At 51.7% G+C, this 27,270-nt stretch overlaps 2 protein-coding genes across 5 annotated transcripts; both read left to right on the top strand.

Moving 5' to 3' along the window:
- Positions 1-1,054: 1,054 nt before the first annotated feature.
- Positions 1,055-9,556, top strand: PURB (purine rich element binding protein B). The gene has a single exon (XM_043588380.1). It carries the CDS (start codon positions 1,215-1,217, stop codon positions 2,127-2,129), a length of 915 nt encoding a protein of 304 aa, XP_043444315.1. The 5' UTR covers positions 1,055-1,214; the 3' UTR covers positions 2,130-9,556.
- Positions 9,557-14,740: 5,184 nt separating this feature from the next.
- Positions 14,741-26,824, top strand: LOC122487643 (histone H2A.V). 4 transcript variants are annotated; one of them, XM_043588385.1, is made up of 5 exons: positions 14,741-14,773; positions 21,278-21,355; positions 23,588-23,701; positions 25,735-25,864; positions 26,495-26,824. In XM_043588385.1, the coding sequence occupies exons 1-5, from the start codon at positions 14,756-14,758 to the stop codon at positions 26,554-26,556; spliced, it is 402 nt and encodes a 133-aa protein (XP_043444320.1). In that variant the 5' UTR covers positions 14,741-14,755; the 3' UTR covers positions 26,557-26,824. The 4 variants fall into 4 exon arrangements, with proteins under 4 accessions (XP_043444320.1, XP_043444322.1, XP_043444321.1 ...); XM_043588386.1 differs by lacking the exon at positions 14,741-14,773 and adding an exon at positions 16,838-16,981; XM_043588387.1 differs by lacking the exon at positions 23,588-23,701.
- The last annotated feature ends 446 nt before the right edge of the window (positions 26,825-27,270 follow it).

Genomic DNA, 27,270 nt, shown 5'->3' with positions numbered 1-27,270 from the left:
GAGTAAACAGGCAATAGATGTAATTCCGGGGACAGAACCTCAGTCATCAGAGGCAAGCTGATGTAACTGGGCAGAGAGCAGCGCACCCTCCGCGCCGCCAACCGAACGGGCCCGGGCAGCGCGGGAACTCGGTGGCTCGGTCAGCAGGAACTCAGACAAGGAACCGCGCACACGTCTTCGACGAGGGTCTTGCACGAGGGCTGGGTGAGGTCTGGCCTTTCATTCCTTCCCTAGCTCTTGGGCGTCGTGTCCTCTCCAAGCCTGAACCTTTCCGAGCCCCAAACCTGATGTTTTTGGGCTCTCCCGTGTTTGTTTGATAGCGATCACCCTGATTTTATTTTTGATTGGGTCTTTTTCACGAACGGATAAGGGCTGATTACTACGAGGGCGCGGTTTGGTGCTGTGCACGCGTTATATCACGTGCTTATCGCTCCCGCTTAGCACGCGGAGGAACCCGTCACCGTGGCAACGCTCATTTCCCCAAGGAGCTCCCGCGCCCGGCCCGCCGCAGCCCGGGGACACCCGCGCCCCAGGCAACGAGCCCGGGGGCCAAAAGGGACCGATCCTCAATTCCGCTCCCCTTCCGCCCTCGCAGCGGCGGGATGACGACACCGCGCGCCCACGTGATGCGAGCGCCTGCCACTACCTGGCCGTTGCCCAGCAACACCACCAGGTGGGCTTTGTTCTGAGTACGGATGGCCCGGGCATTCCCGCACCCCGCCCCACCCCCCCCGCCATGTCCTTTACTTCCTCTACCTTTAAAAGTAATAACAATCAAAACCGCGGCACTGAAGCACCCCTGAGACACGCGACCGCAAAAAGGGTGCACAACACCTCCGCCCGCGGCCTCCCGCGCCCTCCCCAACCCAGGATGGCCTCCCCTTCCCAGTGCGCCGTGCGCCGCTACGTCACTGCCTCGCGCCCCGCCGCTGCGGGCGCGGCACTTCCGGCCGCGAGGACGTGTGGGCGGGGGCGGGTGGCGTCAGGGGGCGCGCGCCGGAAGCTGGCGGGAGCCGGGCGGAAGTGGCTGGGCGGAGCGCGGGGCGATGGGGGGCGGCGGCGGCGGCCGGCGATGAGCGGCGGGAGCGCGTGAGCGGCCGGCGGGCGAGGCTGGGGGCCCGGGAGAGCGAGCCGCAGGGCGGAGGGCGGGCGCGAGCGCGGCGGGCGGCGGCGGCGGCCGAGGCGCGGCGGCGGCGGCGGCGGCGGCCGAGAAGATGGCGGACGGCGACAGCGGCAGCGAACGCGGCGGCGGGCCCGGCGGCTTCCAGCCTGCGGCCCGTGGCGGCGAGCAGGAGACGCAGGAGCTGGCCTCAAAGCGGCTGGACATCCAGAACAAGCGCTTCTACTTGGACGTGAAGCAGAACGCCAAGGGCCGCTTCCTCAAGATCGCCGAGGTGGGCGCGGGAGGCTCCAAGAGCCGCCTCACGCTGTCTATGGCGGTGGCCGCCGAGTTCCGCGACTACCTGGGCGACTTCATCGAGCACTACGCGCAGCTGGGCCCCAGCAGCCCCGAGCAGGTGGCGGCGGCGGCGGCGGGCGCCGAGGAGGGCGGCGGACCGCGGCGCGCGCTCAAGAGCGAGTTCCTGGTGCGCGAGAACCGCAAGTACTACCTGGACCTCAAGGAGAACCAGCGCGGCCGCTTCCTGCGCATCCGCCAGACGGTCAACCGCGGCGGCGGCGGCGGCCCCGGGCCTGGCGGCCTGCAGAGCGGCCAGACCATCGCGCTGCCCGCGCAGGGCCTCATCGAGTTCCGGGACGCGCTGGCCAAGCTCATCGACGACTACGGCGGCGACGACGACGAGCTGGCGGGCGGCGCGGGCGGCGGCGCGGGGGGTCCGGGCGGCGGCCTGTACGGCGAGCTCCCGGAGGGCACCTCCATCACGGTGGACTCCAAGCGCTTCTTCTTCGACGTGGGCTGCAACAAGTACGGCGTGTTCCTGCGTGTGAGCGAGGTGAAGCCGTCCTACCGCAACGCCATCACCGTCCCCTTCAAGGCTTGGGGCAAGTTCGGGGGCGCCTTTTGCCGGTATGCGGACGAGATGAAGGAGATCCAGGAGCGGCAGCGGGACAAGCTGTACGAGCGACGCGGCGGGGACGAGTCCGAGGGCGAGGAGGTGGACGAGGACTGACGCGAAGCGCGCTTCCTCCGCGATGGGCCCCCCGCCCCACCACCGTCCCCTTGGCCGGAGAGCCCCTTTCCCGCTCATCCCCAGGGAGCCAGTGGAGGCGGAGCCAGGGGGGGCCCCCATCGGGAGAACACACAATGAAAAATAATACAGTTAATTAAGAGAAATAACCACAAAAGAACAGTCGCGAACAATTAAAAGCAGCAAAGTTCCAAGGAGCTGACAGCAATCTGCAAAAAGAGGACAACCTGAGCAAAATCGTTTCAGCTTCTGTTGTTTCCAGCTGAGGTTTCTGAACTTACCAGGGTAGCCCTGGAGGGGTCAGAGCTTCACATGCCCAGGCCGTTGATGACAGCTGAATTGGTGTCATGCCTGGGTGTCCTGGCCTGACCATCTCTCCAGACCTCACTGTCATGGTGTGGATCCCTTCACATTCACTGAAATCAGCATATTGGATCTGGGTCTTCATGGAATTCTTGAGAAGGGAGAGGCCTTTATCTTTATCCGATTCTGAGAGTACAGGTTTCACGCAAAGGAACGCGGCTCCAAATAATCATGGACAGGGCAAAAGAGCAAATCAGGAAGCCACCAGGGAATGTAGAAACCCATTGGGTTCTGTCTAAAATGGCTTTGCGTGGAACCTGGACCAGTGGCTGTCTCTTTGCGGAATTGTTTTTCTGGATGCAGATGGAGTCAGACGTCAGTCCTTCAACTAGAATCTGTTATTAAAGGATTTTAAAAGTTGGCAGAATTTCTCCAAAGATCAGAGCAGTTTTACACTGGGGATTGCTGAGGCAGACGCAGGAAGAAATCTGGCATCAAGCACAAGGAGGACGGAGTGGATGGGCTGCCACTCACTTTAGTCCACTCCAGGTCTGCAGACACCGAGGTCCTTACCCAGAGATGGTTTAGGGGTGAATGAGAGCCAGGTGCCCGTGGCTGCACCACGCGAGGCCAGCGAATTATGGCTACTTCGGCTGTTTGGGCCACTGGTTGGCTGGATTTTAAACCGTAAAACTTGAAGATCCCTGCAAAAGGAACCGTGTGGCTACGAGCCTGAGCTTTAATGGAATGTACGTCCTCCCGGGAAAGTTGGGGATAACCAAAACTGAAGTCTTCATCTACCTTCAGTTGAATCTGTGGATTTGCTCAAACACTAAAGATCCTCAGGTCCAGAATTCCAGCATCATCTATTCTTTTAAAGTAGATTTGTAAGAACTTGATCCATTGTTTCAGTACCTCACAATCAAAGTTGGCAAATGATGGATGAGTGATTCGAGCCGTGTGCCCTTTGGAAGCTGAAATCCATCTGCATGGGGATGAAGAACGTGAAAACGCTACGTCCTGGAAGCATTTTTATACCATCTTGAAATTTCCACAAACTGGCCCTTGGCCAGTTGACCCAGCTGTTTTCCAAGAATAAAAGTTGGGGTTTTCAAGGATCGCCTCTTCTATATTTTAAATGGATTTTCAGTAAAAATGATTTTTACTAATCAAGTTAATCCCACCCCATCAAAAGGTATTTCTAGAAGTGTCACAGACCTAGGTGACTTTGAATTGAACGGGAGCTAACGTTCTTTCCAAAGTTTGTAGGTCTTCCTGTGCGACACCTTCTCAGCCGGGAGGCAGGTAACCCCCACCTCCACGATCTTAGTATTTTTTTTTTTTAACTGCATGCCTGCCCTTTATTTGAGCTGCCTTTTAATTTATTGCGTACCCTTTTTATTATCTTATTTTGGTATTATTCAATCTATACAATCTTTTTGTATTTATTGGGAAATAAGTGATCTACAGAAAGGTCGTTTTCACGCATTGTGGCCGAGAGGGAGAGCAAGAACTGTACATAAAATTAGGCTTTTTTAAAAATTAGACTGATTCAGAATACTGTCGATCTTAGATTTTTTTTTTTAAGTGGAAGAGCCACAAACAATGGTGCCCTTTTCAGACTATTTCTCTACTCTCATCATCCACAGTAGACTTTTTAAACAGATTTTTTTTAAAGCTTTTCCTTTTTTAAAAAAAAACTTTCTCCGTTGCAAAGAATGTTTCCTAAATTGTATGGGAGCAATAGTATTTTTGATGTTTTAATGACATCCGTATACTTGTACTGTATTTTGTACTACAAGGCAGCTGTTTTCAATAATGTCCTGCTGTATTTATCTATGTGTTTTGAGTGTTTATTTCTTTGCTGCGGAGAACAAATCCCTGCATAGTTTTGGTAAGGGCGCCGAGAAGCTGGCATGAGGTTTGCAGAAACTGTTTTGGTTTCAGACTTCAAGGCAGCGATGGAAAGTAAGGTTGCAGCTCTCAGTTCATTGCTGTGACTTTTTCCTTTTCAAACCATGTACGATTCCCATGCAGACCGACGCGTCTGCTCACTTCCGCGAGGGTTCCCGTCGCCCAGCTGCAGTGAGCCAGTTCAGTTCTGCAAGGGTGCAGCGCCTCTCCTTTCTAAGGGGCGGGTTGTCTTTTCTTTTCTTTTCGTTCGGCTGAATTGCAGTCCTAGCCTTGCCTTTCTGTTCTGTAGAAACGACAGGGTCTTCGCAGTCCTTCACCAGTGGCTACTAAGCTATAATTAGCTGAATAGAAAGAATGTGGAAGTGGTCTGAGGCATATAGACTATATGCCAGGAGCACTACCATATACGGCATCAGCTTTGGTTACCAGAGAAATTTTCTTAGTCATTAGACCATGTAACAGTAATATATCATATGTAAATCTTTAGATATCAATTTGAGAATCCTCCAAAAACAGGAGCAAAGAATGCATAAGCTATGTGTTGGAAAAAGTAATTTATATTAAAATTTTGACCTGCCTATGTAAGATTAAGTGGTAAATGTCATAGTGGTGGGTTTTTAAGTCTTAGCCGATCTCAGAGGTTGGTTCCTCCTGCAGGGGTGGTTCGGGGCCTCCCTCCTCCCTGCAGGAAGGTTACGGGAGGGAGGGCGTTGATTAGCTGTGGCGTTTCACCGACCCTCATTCCGCTCACTGATCTGGGGCAGTAGAAAGCCTAGAAGCACGGAGGCCGTTCCTTTGATGTGCGGTGGGTCCGAAAAGGCTGTTTTGGAACTCGTTCATAAACCGTGCTCATTAAGGAAAATCTTGGTTCATTCTGGCCACCACATGGCCTTACAGATGGGGAGACACCCACTTTTTTTTATCTTGTGTTTCGTCGTCTCCTACGAACAGTGATTTTTAGGGCTCATTTTTTTTAACTTTGGCAAACATCCCAACGAATCACATGTTCCAAATAGTCCTGTTTCTGAGAAGCAGGGAACTAAAATCCCCTTTCAAACAATTGCTAAATCGTTTCTCCAACTACTGCTGTTAGAAACGCGAGAAGTCAAATTTTAGGCACAGGATCAAGAGAGCAAAAGTCTATGACGAGATCCTACGACTCCCTTTTGGTTTCTATCGTCCCTGCTGTCGTTCAAGCAGGACGGCCATCCTCGGCAGCACAGAAAGGCCCCCGTGCACGCGCTCTGCCCAGGGCGCAATGTCCATCGGCACAGCACCCCAAATCCAAGTGGAAACCAAACGGAAAACCCAGACACCCTATGTTGCTGCGGGAGGCATGTAGATGGTATAAGGGACTGTGGCCGCGGCGCACACGCGGCCACCTGTCAAGTCACTTTCCATAACTTTACTGCAAAACGATGGAGAAGCTTCGGGTGCGGGCAGCCCGTCGCCTCCCGCTGCCTCTGTTCCCTCCGTCGTTCTGCGGTAGTCGCAGGTCTTTTAAGAGACGCGAGCTTCAGTTTTCTCAAAACAAAACAATTCTCCTGTCTTATCTGAAAATGCAGGGTTGTGGGCAAAAGAGGCTGGTTATAATAATGCCCTCATATTGAGTGGTGTGAAAACGGCTGCACACTGCAGGCACCGTGGTTGCCGAGGACGCTTTGTTACGCGTGACCTTGACTGGCTCTACTGGAGGGTAGTGACCCATGCAAGGTGTGGCAAGGTAACCAATCGTTGGCGTCTGCCTTGCTCTGAGGTGGATGAGCTGGAGGAGAAGCTTGAGTGTGTAAGCCGTGCACATGAGTATTCTTCACTGTAAATTGTGTTTTCATTTTTAACCCAGTTGATGGTACTTTGTCCAATGCACAACTGATCTCTCAGTAGATATTCATTTGCAAATAGCGTGGCCTTGATCAGTGAGAGGGAAGGGGAGAAGTGACTCTGCGTGCGGGCAGGTGGTCCCTTTACCAGGGGGCCGCCTGCAACACGCTTAGTGGCGAATGCGCTTGCGGTTCGTCTCCTTTCTGACTGGGGAAAGTTCATGGTTTTGACCCTGGAGGTATGAATTCAATTGAGTTGTCTTCTATTTTTAGGAAGTATCAGAATTGCGCTGATAAGTAACAAAGTTGACTGCTTTGGTGTCCAATCTCAGGTTTTAGAATATATATAGTGGTGTGAAAACCCCACTGTTAACTCTTAAAACAATTTTAATTTAATACACCCTAAGAGTCCCATGCACGAGGCCTGCTCAGAGAGTAAGACCTCACCCGTTTTGCTCCTTTTCCACTTTGTACTTCACTTGAGAAAGTGTCGATGATTTACATTGTATATTTCCATTGGAACCCCGACATATTTCTCAAAGCTAAAGCACTTTTTGATAATGAGATACATGGGATCTTTGTGTGATGTGGGTCATGGTTTCTCAGGCTCCCTTAGATAATCTGCTTATGAATATTGTTCTGTGTAAGAAGAGTGAAAATCTTAGCTGATGTTAGAAAGTTTGTATTCTTGATCCAGAATGCGTTTTGCTAGCTTCCAATGCGCGGGGAGAGTAGACAATGCTGCGTTCACGAGGTAATACGTTACTTTCCCTTAAGCCTTAAGGTAACTTTTTGTTTTTTTTCCTGTCAACAACAGCACTGAAGTTCTAGTAAGTGAATGAGATGATCAGTTTCCAGGGTTGCTTTTAGAGTACTGTAAATCAGCTAGTTGTCTTCCTAAACAGTTACCATCCCCCTTCAGTAAACTGGATGGTGGGCGTGTGGGTGGGCTGGGGAGATCCTTTGTAGAAAAAAGAAAAGAAAAAAAGAACCACATTTACCTTAAGAAAAATACAGACACAAAGTTAAAACCGTGCATGTCAGGGCCCTGTGTGAAATTCCAGACATACGTCATGTCCCCAGTTGTTAATCCAGAAAAGCAAACTCCTTGATTTTCAAGTCTGTGCCCAGAAGTTTCCAGAACTCAAGCTCGGGAACGGGGAACGGTGGGCTCCCTTCCTGTATCTCAGTTCACTCAAGTCACTGTTCCCAGCTCTTGAGCTTAAAACGTTTTCATTACTGTTATTTTGCTAACTGTGGTCCAGTTGTCAGTATGGAAATTGGACTTGGGGAAAACAAAAAAAAACAATCCACGTGTACCGTGAAGACTTACTACTCTGGAGGTTTCCAGTTAACACCTGTTTCCCTGATCCAAGTAAGACTTTTATGAATGTATTCTGTATTTCCTGATGAAACAGGGAATATGCCATCAGTGTGATCACCCTTGCTCACCCCCCATCTCTTAGGTTTCATTTGAAAATCTGCCTCCTTCCTCAGATTAGACATTCCAACTGGGACTGGGAAAGCTGGGTTCAGACGGCAGCAGACACCATATTGGTAGTTTCACCGCTCGGTGGGGCTTCTGATAACAGGAGGGCAGAGCTTTATTTGAAGCAAAAAAAAAAAATTCCCCCCCCCCCCCAGAAGTGATTCTGACAAATGGTTTTTTGAAAGGGTCTGACTGTACTTGTGATTAGCATGAAGGTGTGAGTCTAGGAGCAGATGTCATTCCCTACATGTAACATGTCCGCTGATGTGGATGAGGGGGAGGGTTGGTTCTGTGTTTAGGGGTGATGAATTGTGGGGCCACCGTATCCTGAGAGAGTGGTAGATCTATCCGTGCTCCTTGTGCACGAGTAGGCGACACGAGCCTGTCTTTTTTTTCCTGCCTTCAGTAACTTCAACAGCTAACTCAAGAAAAGTGAGTTAGACTAGACCTCGTTTCCTATAGGCAGCTGTCCATCCCCAGCCTCACACTGTGTTGTAACATCAGGCGAGGTCAAGAGAACTCTGTTTGGAAACAGAAGGGCAAGTAGTGGACATAACAGCAGCAGGGAGGGTCCCAAGAGAATTGAAAAAAGAGGACTGTATCACTAAGCACACTTGCAGGGATTGGTTACAATTCCATTGTAAACAGCTCAGATGTGGGGCACGCACCCTTTCCTCCCAGCCCACCTGTCTTCACATCCCAAAACTCTCTGGATTTCTAGAAATTAATAGGTGCAGCAAAAGTCCAAAAACTGAAGTTGAGTCAGTACAGAGCTTACTTGTAGAGTCTGTATTTTACACGTTGTGGTCGCAGGTGAGTCTATTTGGTTGTTTTTCAGTGATTATCAATATTTGAGTAATAACTAAGAATATCGGTGCATTTGAACAGTTAGTGGGGATTTACTCTTCCTTTTGCTCCTTCATGCAAGTGTTTTTCTAGGATCACTTCTAGAAGTCCATTTGTCTTCTGATAGGTCTCCAGGTAACACACTGTCCGTTCTGTAGGCACCTTCACTGCCAGTCATGATCACCAGGGGCTTCCTTAGACCCGAGTCTCCACTCCAAAGTTGGGACTGATGTCCTACTGGTAGAGAATCTGCAGAAGCTGTTGAAATGAGTTAAAACCAAATCTTGACAGCAAGAGACGGAGCTTCCCTGATCTAGACGGACATCTATGTATTTTATTGGGGGGATGGCTCCGGTCTCTGTGTAAATACCCACATGCTTGTGCGTTGTGCACCAAGTGTGTGTGCCTGTGTATGGATTTGTAGAACTGATTTCTGCTTCAAGAGAAGCCGCACCTTTAATTTTATAAGGTCCCCTCCACCTGTAACCCTATAAATATTTGTAAATAGAACACTAAAATCTGTAGCGTTAGGATCAATTTGGGAATATCTGCTGAGAGACCAAAAAGTTCATTTTTTTAAGTACCTTGGTTAAAGAGTAAAGATTATTCCTCTTATTTTTCAAAAGAAGAATGCACTTTAACAAACAGCTGCACGGGCGATTCTGACAAACCCGTGGAGCGCAGTGCGGTTCAGAAATCACACTTCCTGGAAACCGTTCAAAAGCAGAGTGTAGACGGGCTGCTGAGCTCACTGCCTGGAGACCGGCGACTCCGGTGCCAGTCGGTCTCCAGACAAGCAGGGCTGCTACAAAGGCGCAGCGAGAGCACAGCCAGAAGCTTCCGGCAGGCCTGTGACAGGCGGGTCCCGTATTTACCACTAACTAGCAAAACTGACAGAAAAGCAGAGAGAAAAAAAAATGTAAGAATCCTTACTGCTGGTGTGCACTCCTTACAATAGTGGATTTTGCAAATGGAGTTTTACAGTCTATATTTAAAAATTGTATGTTTGTAACAAATAAAGTATGCAGAAAAGTGAATGACAGTCTTGTGCTGGTGTCTGATTTAAGGAATCAGGTGGGGACCGGGAGGGAAAGACCACTGACCGTCCTTGGGCTCGTAAGTGGGTCTGGAACCGGGTGCGTTGCCACCCGAAATGACCTAAAAGCCAGTGCAGCTTGCATCCCGGAGGCGGCTGGGGAGGCCCGAGCCCCTGGGTTGGCGGCGGGGCCCCCTCCTCGGTCAGCAGTCTGTGGCAAGCCAAGGCTACAGATTAGTTTCCGCTTTGGTTCATATTCCAGACAGGCTACTACTTGCTTCCCCACCAGATTCCCAGTCCACCGGCTGCTGGGCCCTGTCCCTTCCAGTGGTGGCCAGAAGCCGCTCCCAGGTGTACCTCACTGTCCATCGTAGCTGAAGGTAGGGGGGGCGGGGAGCAGCCTTACCCCACCTTAAAGGAAAAAGACCAATGCTCAGTCCCTAGATCCCAGTCATGCTTCCTAAACCTTTGGTCTGAGGAAGCCCCTGTATACTTACCAGAGGCCCCCCCAGGAGCTTTTATCTGGGAGGCCTGGGTCAGCTGATATCCATGGTATTAGAAGTTGGATTCTTGTCCAAGCAAAAGTAAAAGTACACATCCCACCCGCTGCCAGCAGCGGCGCCTCGAGAAAAGGCCAGCGGGTGACAAGGTGAGGCGGGTGAGCACCAGCGTGGCGGGGAAGTGGTCTTGACCCCGATGGCTGTCTTGTTGGATGTGAGGGATGGGGTCAAGGGACTAGCAGGGCGTGTCATCCCCCAGTGCCCCGGGTTCGTCCGGATGAGTTAGAGGCCCTGGCCACGAGATGGCCCCTGCACCCACCCACACAGTGTCCCTGGGACTTGAGTCCCTGGCGGTGCCCCGTGAGCCACAGAACCGCTGGGCGAGCAGAGCACTGATGCCCAGGCACCACCAGGGACCCCTGCATCAGAGTCTCGGGGACACGCACGTGGTGTTCTGTGAGCTTTGCTCTACCTCTGTAAGTGCCCCAAGGGACCCTCCTGAGTCGGGGATGGGAACCAGTGGCCTGCGGTATCGCGGGGCACAGAGAGAAGGTGGGTGAAGGGCCGGGAATGTCCGCTGCAGGAAAACAAAAGACACCCAGGATGGCGGAGGAGGTCCCAGACTGGCTTTACCCTGTGACCCTGTGCCTCGACTGTCCGCAGCTCCACCCACACCCGCTCGCAGCGTCCGCAGCCCTTCCCGGGGAGGCCGGGTCCCCGCCTTTGCCCAGGGTCCCAGGCCACTTCCCAGGAGCTGCCGCAGGTGCAAGGCCGCACTCTGACCCCTCGGGGGCGCCTCCGCGGGCGCGCAGGTGCCGCGGCCGCCCCGCGAGCTGCTTTTCGGGAACCCTGAGCTGGCTTCTGTCCCTGCCTGTGTCACACACTAACAGTGTGGCCCTGGGCAAGTATCGGACACAAACTCGAGGCCCCGCGACAGTCTGGTGTCCAGAGAAGCCCCCTGGCGGCCGCAGCCGGAATCTTAGCGCTCGACCTACAGCGAGCCCCACGCGCTAAGCTAGCGCACCGGCTGCGGAGCACAAGGTCCGCGGCGCCCCCGGACGGGCAGCCAGAAGACTGGGGGGCTTCGGGAGACGTGGGGGAGCCAAGTCCTGCGCCCCGCTCTTCGGAGGCCAGGCCGCGAGGCCGCGCGGGGGCGCAGGAGCACCTCCCTCCTCGGGGACCAACCGCTCTACCTCAGATCCCCAGGCGCCTGGCCCCAGAGCCCAGCGGGGACGGCAGAGGCGGGAAGCCACTGGGAACCCACTCCGCCCGTCCTCCCGCGCCGCTCTTCGCGCCCTGGGTTCCGGGAGGGCGCGAGCGCACCTGCTCCGGGCCTCTGGCAGGTGGACCGGGTGCCGAGGCTCCTCGCCCGCGCTTCCCGCTTCGGAGGCTATGCAGGGGCGCCCCTGGGGGCCGAGCGCCCCAGTCTCCGCAGCTAGGAACCAGACATCAGCCAAAGCAGCCTTCACTCCTCGCAGGAGGCCGTATTCCCCACGCGGGAGGAAAGTTCGCGTAGACCTCGCCGGTGATCGGCGTACACCTCAGCGGGCCCAGGTACAGCCTCTAGGCTAGTCCGCGGCGGGAATGAGTCCACATCTACACCGGTTCTCTTCGCTGCGGCCCCACTCCCATGCCAGGAACTCGCGCGTGCTCCACTGAGCCTTCCAGAACTTCGTAGGGCTCCTGCAGAAAGGCAGGCGGACGTAGAAGGGCCGGGTCACACTCACCAATGCCTTCAGGGTATGGTATCTCAGAACAAAATTAAAATATTTCCCTAAAGTTAAAAAGAGAAAGGTGCCGATTTGGTTCATTTGTATCAGTGGCCAAGAAATAAAATGCTGTGGTCTTGGATCAGGCTGAGCCCCACTCAACCGGGAGCATCTGCAGCACCCTGTGTGAAAATCGGGTTTCCCTGGTGGGGACACAAATGGGCCCAGAGTCACACTGCAGGAGTGGACTGGGGCCAGACAGGTACTTCCTACCAACCCAGTGAGACGAGCTAGTGGACTTGAAAATAGCCCGTTTATGCTATTTTATGGTTTTTGCATCCTAGGTGTCAAACTAAGAAATAGCCAAGTTAAGAAAGGGCAGTGGTCTGTTACTTGGGTGTCCATCAGGATTCCCGGGGCTGCTCCACAAGCCAGAAGCTGGGGAGGATGGACTGAAGTTGTAGGAGAGGGCTTGGCCCCCACTGGGGCCTTTTCCCGGCTTCCCTACCTTCCTACTCCCCAGACTGCCAGGAAGCCCCCCTGGACGGTCCCACCCTCAAAATTGCCCTGCCATTTGCCCATTTACTAAGCGCCTCTTAATCTGTGGGCATCTTTTTAGCGGTTATAACCTCTACACTTTCTTACACTTTGTTTTATTATAAACATTAATTCATACTCTGTTTGACACATGTGAACAGTGGAGAATCACTGTAAAGAAACAGAAATGAAATGTTCTCTCTTTCTCCAAACCCACTTCTTAAAGGTCACTACTGTTAAAGAATATAGTACCTTTTGAAAAAACTTGATAATTTAAAAACTTTTTTGAAGTTTATTTATTTTGAAAGAGAGAAAGAGAGAGGGGGAGAGAGAGCACATGCAAGCAGGGGAGGGGCAGAGAGCAAGGGAGAGAATCCCAAGCAGGCTTTGCGCTGTCAGCACAGAGCCCAATGCGGGGCTCCAACTCCTGAACTGTGAGATCATGACCTGAGCTGACGTTGGACACTCAACTGAGCCTCCCAGGCGCCCTAATTTTTTTTAAATCTCAGCAGTTAAGTGCCTACCACATTTATGTATATATTGAAAAAAGTGTTCAATGATAAAAAAAAAATCCATGTTAGGTATGTGGAATTTGAGATACAAAACAGATGAACATAGGGGAAGGGAAGGAAAAATAAGATAAAAACAGATAGGGACACAAACAGTAAGAGACTCTTAAATACAGAGAACTGTTGCTGGGGGGAGTGGGGGGGATAGGCTAGATGGGTGAGGTGCACCTGTTGGGATGAGCACTGGGTGTTGTGTGTAAGTGATGAATCACTGCATTCTATTCCTGCAATCGTTATTACACTACATGTCAACTAACTGGGATTTAAATTAACACGTTATTATTACGTTGTGCCACCAAGCCAACAGCCCCCATGCAGAAATGGAATTGAAAACTAATGTTTCATTACTTTAGGCTTGATTCAGACTCAGGCAAATGCATCCTCCCTGGTGGTAAAACAAAACCTTTTGAGCCTCTGAAGTTGAGAGAAAAGTGTCTCTATTTCGTGAACTCTGATAAATGGAGAGATTGCTGCATTTCTGATCCATTTCATATTTCCTTTCAGGCAAACAACTTGCCTTTCCAAGTAAGTCATTAAATGAAGGAATGCTCACCCTGGGGGATCTAGTTGCCCTTCGATTTTGATTTCGTGTTATGAGACTCTTGTACAGTTTAGAAACATGAAAATTTTTTGTTTTTGTTTTTGTGTGTTTGTTTGTTTGTGTTTGTGTTTGATTCTGTGACATACAGTGTTTCCCCGACCATAACAACAGGAAGCAAAGGTAGTTGCTTCCTACCTTTAAGCTTTGGCTTGGAGCTCAGAGCAAGCCTTGATGAATATATACATTGTGTCCCTAGAATGCACACACAGTTCAGAATACAAAGGCAGGCTCCCCACCCTCAAGAATAAATAATGCAAGAAGAACACACGTTAGGTTCTCAGGAAGACAGGCAGACGGCAGTCCTCCAAGGTCAGGAGAGCTGCTGTCAGCAATGTGGAATGTTCTAGTGCGGCAGCTGCTATTCCCTGGCTATGAAAACCCAGCTGGGGATATCACTCAGGCTAGTGACTCATCAGGGCAGGAGGGGTCTCATTTGTCTGCCCAGCTGACACCACACCTTTTGGGGGTGGGGGTGCTACAAACTTGCTCTGGATGTACGTGCTTCACTCTGCCAAACCCTCTGGCAGCTCAGGTGTTCTCTTGTGGATGGGACCCAGGATGAAACAAGTCTGTGGGGAACTCACTGCTGTGTTTCTGCACTGCACCTGCCAGTGAGCCTTTGGAGGCTACACTTGGCAGGAGCCAGCTCTTGCTTCCCCTAAAAGCTGTTCTCACCCACCCGCCAAGGGCCAGGGCCTGACATCGAATCGAGGGCACATTCTAGAGCAGGGCTGTGGGCACAGTCATTCTTACTGTCAGTAAGCCCACAGTGGACCTTGCCAAGCACCCGCCAAGGCCACACCCCAGGCCTTCCCAGGAGAATTTGGCTGTCCTTTCCAAGAGTGGCCAAAAGAAGATTTCTTGATAATATTTTGGAGAGTATCTCCATGTTAAAGTGAATTTAAGATTGAACACAGGGGTAAAACTCCTGGAATCTGTGTAGTAATCATGTAATCATGAAGGCTTTCTACTCAAGAGGCTAAAACACGGTCATTTCCCTGGCAACGTTGGGGAAATGGATGTCTGGTATAGGAGGACCCTGTCCGTGTAAATGTATTGTTGACTCAAAAAATTACAATTTTGCGAAGAAGAGCCATTGTGTGGAGTCAGGTGTCCCAGGAAACAGACTTGGACGTGGGGATTTGCCTTCATGGGGTTCACTGTGGGTGGCTCCTGGTGACATTACTATGAGAAAATGAAGAAAGCAGCATTAAATAGAATGGCGATGTTGAACAGCAATGCAGTTCAAGCGGGTTGGTGTCAAATCACACAGCAGACTCTGAAATGGAAAGGCTCTTCAGAGTCGAGTCAGAGTAAGGCAAAAGAGCCGGGCACCATTACCCCACACCCACCGGTGGCTGGTGATTGGCTGCCCCCATAGCACTGATCCCTGGGCCATGCTGTTCCCTCTGGCCAAGCACAATTCCCTAGAAGACTGCTGAGCAGCGACCAGTCAACACTCAGCTGCTGATACAAAGGTGCCTCTGTGACTATGCGTGAAGCTTATTCTCAAATTGTAGGGCACACAGATCCCCTGGGGGGCCTGATGGGCCCACCCACAGTTTCCCACTCAGTGGGTGTGGGTTGGGCATCAGAACCTGCACTTGCAACAATTCCAGGGGACCCCAATGCTGCTGTGTAGGGACCACACTTTGAGAACCATATACTGTTATCTGACCAGGTTAAATCCTGCAGGTTGAATAACTCGACATGTGTGGTAGTTTATCACTTGTAGATGCTAATTCCTACAGTTCCCTGGTTAGGCTGGTCTTTGTGAGCCCATGCCACCCGCTCTGCAGCCCTGGTTCACTGGAAACCAGACTTGATTCGCTGACACACGTCCTTTATAAAATTGGTAATAGGCAGGTTTTCTTTTTACAAATGCGGTAAAGTTCCCACCTGATTTTCTTCTGTCTGTGGGCCTCAATCTCCATCTAGTTCTCCCAGCTCTAAACAGGATGCAGAGATAGGGAGGCGGATCACTACTGTTTGTGATGAGCGCCAGTGTCTGTCACCCTAACTGCACTGTCCTCCACTCTGAATCAAGGACTTGAGAGCCGAGGGGCGACGGAATGAACTGGCGGTTAAGGAAAGAAGTGACCCAAGTGACCGTGTATCGGACATGACCCCGTGCTAGGAACAGGACGCTTCCTCCTAGGTTGCTGAATGAGCGCTCACCCCAACGCTGCGCGGTGGGCACTCTTGCGAGCAGATTTAATGACCACACAGGCGTGGGCATACGCGGTGCCCTACGCGGACCACGCAGCCAGGGAGCGAGGGCTCGGGGTCAGGCGTCCCCACGGGCCGCACCGCCCGAGCCAGCGCTCAGAGCTGCGCGAGTTTGCGTTCCCCCCGTTCCCCCCGGCGTGTTGGAAGGCCAGGGTCTGCAGGTGAGCGCTGGGGGTGGGGGTGGGGGAAGGGCCAAGATCTCAGTTGAGCTCGGAGGGCAAGGGAGTCACCGAGGGCGCAGGGAGAACCGGGGTCTGCAGGTGAGCGCTGGGGGTGGCCCGGGGGCGCGGGGAGGGCGCCCGGGCGCGGCGGGAACCTGCTCTGGAGCCAGACTCGGGGTTGCAGGGTGCCCTCCTCTCCGCCACCCCCGCCCGCACCGGGACCACCCGGACTTCATGAGGAAGCCCCCACGGGAATCTGTGGGGTCCCGACCGGCGGTGCGGGCGCTCCCCCTCCCCTCCGCTTGCCCCACGTCCCTACCCTGCGCGCACGCACGAACCCCGGGCGGGAGCGCCGGGAAGAGGGCGCCTGCGGCTTCGGAGAGGGCGGCGAGGGGACAAAGGCTGATGCCGGACGCGGGAGAAGGAAAAGACAGGAACATCCCTGCGGGGCCCGTCCTGAGAAGGTCTACCACTTCCCCTAGTCTCGGCGCTTGGACGCCCCTGAGAGTCACAGGATCGCGAGAAGGCGAGCGCGCGGGCGACGCCCACCGCCACTTCCGCCCAGAACGCAACTAAGAGACTACTCCCCGCAGAGAACGCGCGGGAAAGCAGCCACCACCTCCAGTCACCCCACACATTGGCTAACCCCGCTGTCGTTCCCGGCAACCCGCCTCCCCTGCTCGCGGGCAAGGTTCTCATTGGCTGAGTTCTGCCAGCCGTCCGTCCTCATTGGTCCGCCTCTCCATTCATCCGGCCCGAGCCTTGGAGACAGGCGGAGAGCGGCGCGTGGCCCCGCCCCCGCTCGCACGAAGGGCGGTCCTTGTCGGGGCTGGAGGCCCCGCCCCCGTGGGCCGTGTGCAAAAACAAACAGCCGTTAGGGAGGTGGTGCCGGGGGCGGGGCCGGACTAGAAGGGGGCGTGCGATTGGGCGGCCGCCGGGGTTCAAATTAGCAAAGAGAGCGGGGATTGGTCGGGGCGGCGCGAAGCGGGTCCCGGTTATTGTCCGGGCTCCGGCGGCGGCGGCGGCGGCGGCGGCGGCGGCGGCGGCGGTGGTCGGTGCTGCGGGGCGGCGGCTCGGCGGCGGCTCGGCGGGAGCGAGGGCGGGAGCGGCCGAGACCATGGTGAGGGCAGCGACCGGCCGGGCGGCGGCGAGTGGCGCTACCTGTTGAGGCTGCGCGGTGCCGCCTCGCCCGCTGTGGCGCCGGCGTGGAGCGCGGGGAGAGGGCCCTGCAGCCGGCCTGCGTCCCGGGTGGGTGGGCGCTCCCCGTGTCCCCCGGCGCGGTGCCTCAGACCTGCGTCCCTCCACCAAGCCGCTAAAATTACGGGTTGGCCGCGGGATCTAAAAATAGCGGCGGCGGAGACTTGTCAGCTAGTTGTTGGGATGCTGACGTCGGGGCTCCGGGAGCAGGTGCCCTGCTGGAAGGAGACCCGGTGTCCGGCAGGGAGGGACCCCCGTCCGGCGCTCCCTCGTTCTCCGGGGCGCGGACCCCAAGCCGATGCTCCCTCGGCCCCCGGGACGCGGACCACCGGCCGGGCCCCTTCCTCCCCGAGACGCGGACCCCCGACAGGTGTCCCTTATGCCTCCGGGACGCGGACCCCCGACATGTGCCCCCTCCCTTTCCGGGATGCGGACCCCGGCCGGTGACCCCTCCGCCCCCGGGATGCGGACCCGCGGCAGCTGCGGGGGGTGGACGTGCCCAATTCGGGGCCGAATCGTCCGCTGGCTTCTCGAGTGCGAGCTGACCCGGGCGGAGCGCCGGGCAACTTGGTGGCTGGCGTCCGGAAGGTGACCGCGACCCCCACACCTGGCAGAGTCATGACGTCTGTTGTCTTAAAACCGTGATTTCACGCCTACCTCCTTAAAAATCAAATCAGACAGTAAACAGGATGGATTGGACACAGGCTGAAGTTGCCTATGAAGAGTCAATTCGGGCTTTTGCGGTTTGGTGGCTTTGGATTGGTAACTAGTTCTTATTTCCTGATTCGGCCCTGGAGGCACAGTGATTGTGATTTTAGATTCTTGCGCCTGTTGAAAGGTTTTTACATTTTATTCCGGGACAGATAGAGCTGAAACAATTTCTGTACTTGAGGAAGAAGTGGGAATGTGTTATGTAATCCAAATTCAGAAATCAAAAAATTCTACAAAAACCTTTTTATCGTATATCGGTGTGATCAGAAATTATTAAAACATACAAGGCATCCTGTAGAAACCTAGAGCTTCTCAGTCCCCTCTGTTAAACTTAAATCACTGTCTCCTGCTAAAGTGCTAAATGTGAAAAACATAGGAATTTGTTCTTAAACTTTTTTCCTGCTTCTAATACGTGCCAAGACCTGTATTTTTTTTTTTTTTTATGTCGTTCCGGGAAATAAACATTAAATTCCCTGAGGCGTGCAGTTGGGGGGAACTATGTGTAGTTGATTTTTTTTTAGCTTAAAAATTTTAAGAAAAACATTATAAAGGGGATATGCCATTTCATTGCTTATCCTCTGCTTCGAAAATGTAGATCCTTGAACAGTTTGCCCGTCTTGTAAACCAGTTTTTTTTTTTTTTAAACAGGGAAGCCATAATAGACTTAAATGGTAAAATTAAACAGTCCAAAGAAAACAGTAGTTTCTCTCTCAAGTCAGATTCTTGGTATTCCCCTGCCCCCCCGCCAGAGGCAAATAGCTTTTCTAACGTATTGTGTGTTCTTCTGGAAATCTGTGTGCACACATACTCTGCATAGAAGACCCCATGTTTATGTAAGGAAAAGCTCCCTGCACTGGTACATACTTTGCCTTTTCCACTTAAGAGTTTTGTGGGTGTTTATGACACATATCTTTGTCTCATTTGTTGAAATGGCTGCATGATATTTTCCCTTTTTTATGTGAAAGAATTTTTAATGTTTATTTTTTTAATTTTTTATTTTTTTTAACGTTTTATTTTTATTTTTGAGAGACAGTGTGTGTGGAGGAGGGGCAGAGAGAGAGGGAGACACAGAATCCAAAGCAGGCTCCAGGCTCTGAGCCGTCAGCACAGTGTCCAACGCGGGGCTTGAACCCACAAACCCCGAGATCATGACCTGAGCGGAAGTCAGACGCTTAACTGACTAAGCCACCCAGGCGCCCGTTGAGTATTTTTTTTTTTTAATGTTTATTTATTTATTTTGAGAGAGAGAGAATCCCAGGCAGGCTCCGTGCTCAGCACAGGTTCATGGGGCTTGAACCCATGAACCATGAGCCAAAATCAAAAGTTGGATGTCCAGCCGAACCACCCAGGCATCCAGCAGGTTTGGTTTACTTTTCATTCATTGATTGACCTTACCAACAAAAAATGATTTTATTCAGGAATAAAAGAGAATTGCAATGTGGGAAAAACAAGCTGTGAGCAAAACCGTAGGCAAGTCCTGGCAGGATTACTTTTTGTTTTTCTTGTTTTAAACCTCAACCAGCCAAGTATTTATCTATCTATCTATCAATCAATATGGGAGAATACTAACACACACACACACACACACACACACACACACACACACACACACACACACACACACACACGAGGTGGGGGGGGGGGGGGAAGGGCAGAGAGAATCCTAAGCGGGCTCTGCATGGTCAGTGCAGAGCCCAGCATGAGGCTCAGTCTCACAAACTGAGATCATGACCTGAGCCAAAAATCAAGAGCAGGACGTTTAATTGACTGAGTCACCCAGGTGCTCCTATTTAATTAGTTATTTGAGACAGAGTGAGTACAGTTGAGGGAGGGGGAGAGAGAGAGAGATAGAGACCCAAGTAAGCTTCATGCTCAGAGCAGAGCCCCCCACTTGGGGCTTGATCCCATGACCCTGGGAGCTGAAATCAAGAGTTGGCCCCTTCCCCCTGCCCATCCCTTGCTTACGTACTCCCTCTCAAAAATAAACTTATTTTTAAAAATTAAGAGAAAAAAAAGTTGCTCCCTCAACTTACTGACCCACTCAGGTGCCTGAGGTTTTTTTTTGGTTTTTTTTGTTTTGTTTTTTTTACTATTGATAGTAGGATTTATTTAACCCTTTTAGTGTAAGTGGTTCTTTTTTTTAAATATACATACTAAAACTTGCCATTTTAGCCATCTTTAATGTGCAATTACTGATGTTAAGGACATTTAACACTGTTATGCAGCCATCACTGCCAGTCACCTCTAAAACTTCTTCTCAAAGTGAGTAACTCTCCATTCCAACCCTGTCTCCAGTCTCCTGCAACTACCATTGTACTTTCTCCCCCTCTGATTTTTTTTTTTTAATTTTTTAATGTTTGTCTATTCTTGAGAGAGTGAGACAGAGCATGAGCGGGAAAAGGGCAAAGTGAGAGAGGGACACAGAATTCAAAGCAGGTTCCAGGCTCTGAGTTGTCAGCACAGACAGAGCCCGATGTGGGGCTGCAACTCCCCAGCTGGGAGATCATGACCTGGGCCGAAGTCGCTGCTTAACGACTGAGCCCCCCAGCTGCCCCCCCACTTCTGATTTTTGACTAGGTACCTCATATAAGAGGAATCCTACAACATGTGTCCTTTTGGGACTGGTTTATTTCACTTAGCATCACATCTTCAGTTTATCTGGCATAGGGCGTACCACAATTTCCTTTATATAGCCGAATGCTGTTCCATGGTGTGTGTACACCCCCTTTTGTTGATCATTAGTTCCTCAGTAGGCCCTGGAGCCCTTTCTGTCCTGAGGCTGTTGTGGACTTGCCTGTGTGTTGCTGCATTGAGTCCTCTGCCGGTTTCAGTTCTTTGTGTAGAGACCCCAAAGTGCATTGGTGGGCCTGATGTTAATTCTGCGTTTAATTTTTGGGTTTCTTCTAAGGTGCTTTTTTCTCTCCCAAAAGAGCTAACTTCTTTTTTTTTTTCTTAAGTTTCTACAGTTTTTTTAATGCTTATTTATTTTTGAGAGAGAGAAAGTGTGGTGGGAGAGGGAAGGAAAGAGGGACAGGATCCCAAGCAGGCTCCACACTGACAGCAGAGAGCCCGCCATGGGGCTCGAACTCACGAACCATGAGATCAGGACCTGAACTGAAGTCAGAAGCTTAACCGACTGAGCTTACCCCGGCTCCCCGATATGTTAACATTTTTAAAAATCACTACGTTATGAAATATTTCCAGCATGAAAGTTATGTTTACTTGATGAAGATTCGTCGGTGTGAAATTCAAGAAAAATAGGCAAACTTATAGAAAACTCAATTTAAATAAGAATTTAAGGTTTGACATCATATTTACATAAGTTAGTAAATAATGATATAACACATGTGTATTTGAAATTGAAGAAAGGGATCACTTACAAATGTATATTTTTTAACTACCTGAAGTAAAAGTGGAGAAAATTATTTCCCAAATGTTTTTGAAATAGCATTTTCAAGTCTTCATCTGGAGGTTTTGTTTTTTTTTTTTTCTTTTCTCTTTCACTTAGGCTGGAGGGAAAGCCGGAAAGGACAGCGGGAAGGCCAAGGCTAAGGCAGTGTCTCGCTCGCAGAGAGCTGGGCTCCAGGTAATTGATGCCGTCATAATTCACGACTGGGTTATTTTCTTCATTGTTGTAATTTAGGACCCATAAATGTTTCATTACTTGCAAAATTATACTTGTACCGCTGACCTTTTAATGAGAGTGAGTGGTCAAAAATTAAAATCCCAATGCAACAGTCTTTTAATTTGGATTCTTCCAAATGAGAACAAGTTATGAAGCAGTGTTAAATGAGCTCTTAAAATCTGTTATTTCTAGATTATAATTATGTTCCTGTTTTTGTTATAAATTGGCCCCCATGAAAGTAAGTATGCCGTGATTTGTCTTCCGGGGACGGTCCACGCCATGTGTGTTCACCCTGAGGCAGACACAGAGCTTGGGGGAGGACCGGGCAGTGCACCCGTCCCCTGGATGTCTCCCCTTGAGCTTCCTTCAGTTTGAGCCAGAGTGATACGCTTGAAACACTAAATACTTTCAAACTTCACGCATTTGAGTTGTTGCAACTTTGATCCACAAACTCCAATGTTTCTGAATGAGTGAGAACCGATTCTACCTAGAGGAGGAGACTTTGAAACAGGACGGTTTGCAGGCCAGACTGTAAGGTTTGGGTTTTCTTCTTGGCGGTGGCGGGGAGCCACTGAACTTTGTGGAGCGGGAGAGTGACGTGAGCCAGGGGCACCAAGGGTAGGGGGAGGGAAGTCCCCCTAGAGGGTGACTAGCTGGACTCTCCCTGAGCATTGCCGGGGGCAGGGGCGTCAGTGACCGACAGTGACCCTTGTCCGCGAGAGGGCAGGTGATGAGGGCAGGTGACGGAGGCTGTGCCGCGCTTTAGGACTGAGGTAGGCACACCTAAACCCCGTGCAGCAGGAGGAATAGAAGGCACATGTGCCTCCCGAGAATGGACAGGGAGGCACGGGGGTTCTATACGGCTTAGAAGCACAGCATCAGAGGAGTTTATGTTGTAGCAAGAACGCGTCAGGAGAGAAGTTGAAGGTGAGTCATTTGAAGTTCCACCAAAACATTGTCAGGAAAATGTCTCCAAGTTGTAGATTTGAGTCCCCTTTCCAAGAGGAGTGATGAAAAGAATTACAAAGTTGAGATCACATGTGTAAATTTGGGAGCTCGTGCCCCAGTGAGTCTGGTCACAGAGGACGAGAGGGGAACGGGGGGCCTTGGGCGGACCCCACATGCAGCCTGGGAGTCCTGGGAAGGCTGGGGACCGGCCCGAGGGCACAGAGAGGCTCGAGTCCTTGAGGATTGGATCTAGAAATGGCTACTGGATTTGGCAGTTAAAGTGCCACCACCTATCTTTAAGAGCAATGGCAAAAGCCAAGGTTGGGTTAGAATAGAACAGGTGACAGGACTTGGGGTGCCTGGGTGGCTCAATCGGTTGAGCATCTGATTTCAGCTCAGGTCATGATCTCGCAGTTTGCGAGTTTGAGCCCCGCATGAGGCTTTGTGCTGACAGCCTGGAGCCTGCTTCGGATTCTGTGTCTCCCTCTCTCTCTGCCCCTCCCCCACTTGTGCGCTCTCGCTCTCTCTCTCTCTCTCTCTCTCTCAAAAATAAACATTACAAAAAAATTGAAAAAAAAAAGGTGATAGGACAGGTAGGTGTCCAGGATTTGCTTTTAAGTTTTGCCTTTGGAAAGGAGAGCGGGGAACGGGCTGGAGTGGGGTTGGTTGCTGTGAGGCTCAGAGGACAGGTGCAGGGGGGAAGGCTTGGGGGTGGGGGTTGAGCTGTTGTGGTGCTGGCGTGGCAAAGGGTCACAGAAAGTGCGTGAGAAGGGGGCCATGGGGGCGACATGCCTGAGGACACATTGGAGAAAGTTCTGTCCTCGGAGAGTCCCCAGGAGAGTTAGCATAGCTGTCAGCCGCAGGGAGGGAGCGGGGAGCTGGCCACCCCACCCCCCCTACTCCCACCCCCACCCCTGGGCTGCGAGGCTGCCGCGGAGGGGTCAAGGGTCAAGTCTGGCACCAGCACACACCTGGCCCCTCCTTGGGCTGTGCTGTGCCGGCTGCCCGTCTTCAGAAGCTAGTTCCTCAGACCCCCCCCCCCCCCCCACCGGGTCTCTCCTCAGGAGGGCAGAGGTGGTACCTCTAGGCCCTTACTGCGACACACAGGTGCTAGCAACCGTTCCTTGTTAAGTGGGTCTGACTTCTCTGATCTGTGCGAGTTCACGGTCCGCTCCGCCTTTGGTCTCGCTCGGTAGCGCGCTGGTAAGGCTGCGGTGCCTCCCACCTGGATGCTCTGTCTTTCAGTTTCCCGTGGGCCGCATCCACAGACACTTGAAGACCCGCACCACGAGCCACGGGAGGGTCGGCGCCACGGCCGCGGTGTACAGCGCTGCGATCCTGGAGTACCTCACGGCCGAGGTCAGTCGTGCGCGGTCCCGGCAGGTGCGCCGGGTGCAGAGTGGCAGAGCCCACGGGGGAGGGGGCGCCTCCTCGGCACCCAGCCCGGTCGCACCCAGCCCCATGTGGGAAGGACCTTGATGCGCTCATGCTGAGTTAAGGCAGGGTCCGTAGCCCCACGTCTGCGGGAGGTGATGGGTGTCTGGTGCCTGCGGTACTCCGCTACTAAGGAAATGAACCCTCAGTGGGAGGTTTGTGAACTGAAATCATGATCTCTTCGTGAAGATGGGGTGGGAGGGGCAGAGTTTGCCAGGGTGATGTACATTACACATCCATTCTGATGGTGGAATCTGGTGGAAGAGCAGACGAACCCTCTTCTCTGCGTGGTTGCCTGCGTAGACTGCCTGCCAAGACTGCGTAGTCTTGGCCAGTGTGACATTGCAGGAAGATGGGCTGATTGGGTGAAATTCTTAACACCTGGGTGATGGACCAGCCCCTTGTAAGGAGAACCCCCTGAAGACTGCGACCGCCCCCCATCCCTGCACTATCCGCCCCAGTCAGGGCAGGATGAGTAGCAAGCAGGTCAGGCGGTTAGAAACAGAGGGAAGTTCTTCCCCGCGATCGTGTGGGGGGGACCCAGACTGAAAGGTGGGAGTTTGGGGTGTGTGTGTGAATTGTTAATGCCGTCATCTCATTAACTTCATCTGGTCCCTGCACTCCAGGCGGTTTCTATGGTGTTAGGTCCTGAGACAGGGACACGGGGCCTCCCCCCACCCCACCTTCTCTTCAGCCTTACACCAGTTTGTGTTTGGTGAGCGGCAGACTTTTCAGGAAGGTACACGTTTCATTCATCACGTGGAGGCATATTCTTCTGACTCAGAATGTTCCAGGTCTCATCCAGACTCCCATTTTCTTTATTCCCGGGAACTTTGAGTACAAGTTTTTAGGTTAAGATTAGACCATGAGCATTTATGTAAGCAGTCAACATATTTTCAGGCATTTGTGTTTGGGGTGTTAGTCATAGTAGAATGCAAAGAAAATACTGAAATCTAAAGTCAGTAGCTTCACACTAGGGTCACTTGGAGCTTCCAAAAGATACTGGTGCCCAGATGGGTCAGAGTCTTGGGAGGAAGAAGCAGGGGTCCCCGCTGCTTCTGACATACACGGGGACTTCCCACCGCTCTGTTTAAGCGAGGCTCTGTGGAGTTTTTTTTTTTTGTAGGACTTCCATCAAAGGTTTTATAATGCCAGTATAGTCTGTAGAGGCAAAACAAAACAAATTAGAAATGCAGTTTTTATGGCCAGCTGGGACTTTGGAATTGTTTTAGTTGAAAATTCCCATTCTAGAATAAAGGGCTTCTAGTATATTGCCTCTAGATTAGAAGACCCAGTGATGTTAAAAACTCTGAATAAGAAATTATTTAAAAAATTTTTTTTTAACGTTTATTTATTTTTGAGACCGAGAGAGACAGAGCATGAACGGGGGAGGGGCAGAGAGAGAGAGGGAGACACAGAATCCGAAACAGGCTCCAGGCTCTGAGCCGTCAGCACAGAGCCCGACGCGGGGCTCGAACTCACGAACCGCGAGATCATGACCTGAGCCGAAGTCGGACGCTTAACCGACTGAGCCACCCAGGCGCCCCAAGAAATTATTTTTTAAACTTTTCTACAAGTACTAAGAAATAAGTTCCGTCCATTAAGGGCTGGACAAAAATAGACTACGGGGCCATACTGAAATCACGATTTTCCTCGATGTTCGCATTTGGAATCTTGGCTAGGGAAATAGTGTTATCCCTTGCCCTTCTTTCTGGAGAAGTGGGTTCTTCCTCAGGGGTCTAGCTCTCCTGCAGAAAATGAATATAAGAGACCGTAGCGAAGTAACAAGATTCCTATGAAAGCATCAGAAATGTGAAAAAGAAACCCGCATTACCGGCTCATATGCATTGCGTGTCTTCTGTGCAGATACTGTACAGGTCTGTGTAGCTATAACTGCAGGTCTGCGCTGAGCCTCACGCGCTTGAGCCTCTGATGCACCGCCTCACGGTGCTTTGCAGGTGCTGGAGCTGGCGGGTAACGCCTCCAAGGACCTCAAGGTAAAGCGGATCACCCCGCGCCACCTGCAGCTCGCAATCCGTGGCGATGAAGAGTTGGACTCCCTCATCAAGGCAACCATCGCCGGGGGTGGTACGTAGGATCCCCACTCCCGCCCACGTGGCTGTTGGCTGTTCTGACATCATTCGATCAGTGACCCTAGAACTCATACAGACCTCGACTCCAGGATTCCAGGACTCCAGGAGTGTTGAGTCTGTTACGTTACAGTAAAGGCTCCTTTATATTCTGATCCCAATAAATGCTATGGCCAGATACAGCACTGCTTTAGTTTGGCACATTCCTTGTCTAAATCTCATAAATGATTCTTAAAACCTGGGGTTTTAAATATTTTCCATACCCTTGTAGCGGTGTCTTAAAGGTAATCCTGAGAACCTGCTCTGTGTGATGCCCTTGAAAGTCAGGGCTGAGGTGATTGAGTGAGTCAGGGTCGGTGAAGGTGAGATGAACACCTGAATCTCTTCCGGGTCACCTTCGGAGAAGCTCTTGAAAGCTATGCTTCCTCTTCCCCAAAGTCCATAAAAGCGGTGTTTTATGTAGCTTAAGGGGGGTTCCCAGACCTCAAGAGAGGGAGGCCTTGGCGTGGGTGGGTGTGTGAAGAGGGCCATCAGCAGACTTCATGTCTGGGGAGTTGCTCTCCGGGGAGGCCCCGAAGTGGAGAGAGCGCCCGTGGAGAGTCGTTCATATGTTTCCGTTCCCTTCCAGGTGTGATCCCGCACATCCACAAGTCTCTGATCGGAAAGAAGGGACAGCAGAAAACCGCGTAGAGCATTGTTTTAACCAGCCCCTTCCTCCCGTCATTGTACTGTAACCGGGACAGAAGAAATAATGGGGACATGGGGGGTTTTTAAAAGAGGCAGATGGAAAAGCTTAGACAATTACTGTAGACACGATAAGAGACATTTGTACGTTCTTAGGCTCAAAGTTTGATAAAGTACCTTTCCACGCAGCAGCGCTTGTGTGGTGATTGGCTAGGTTTCTCCCGTTGTGTTTTATACAAAAACGGAATTGATAAACCATTTTTTACAAAAAGAATTGGTCTCAAAACTGTTCTGTTCGTGACGTGTTGGAAATATTTTGCTCATACTTTGAAATTTTTTAGATTTCAAATCGGTTACTCTATATTCAGGATAATCTGAGAACAAATTGGGAATCTAGATTTACCAGGATTGATACCATATCACCGTGTGCTACCATATAGTAGGTGCCATCCACTTGCGGTACAAACCGTCGTGTTACATCCCCCAAAAGAAGGAAAAACAGCCAAGTAAACCGTGGGGTGCCATCAGCTGTGGGACGCTCCCCGATCCAGAGATGCCAGAATAGGAAAACGCATGCGTTTAGGATTGATGACCTAGGGTAGTGGACTCGTCCACTGAGCACTTACCATGGCAGGCCCTGAACTGAGTGCCTTAGTGATCCAGACTTTACTCCCCCCCCGCTTTTAAAGATGCAGAAACCGAGGTGCCCAGAAGTTACTT

This window comes from Prionailurus bengalensis, chromosome A2 (genome assembly GCF_016509475.1).
Source record: "Prionailurus bengalensis isolate Pbe53 chromosome A2, Fcat_Pben_1.1_paternal_pri, whole genome shotgun sequence".
Classification (NCBI taxonomy): domain Eukaryota; kingdom Metazoa; phylum Chordata; class Mammalia; order Carnivora; family Felidae; genus Prionailurus; species Prionailurus bengalensis.
This window is presented reverse-complemented; position numbering and strand designations above follow the sequence as displayed.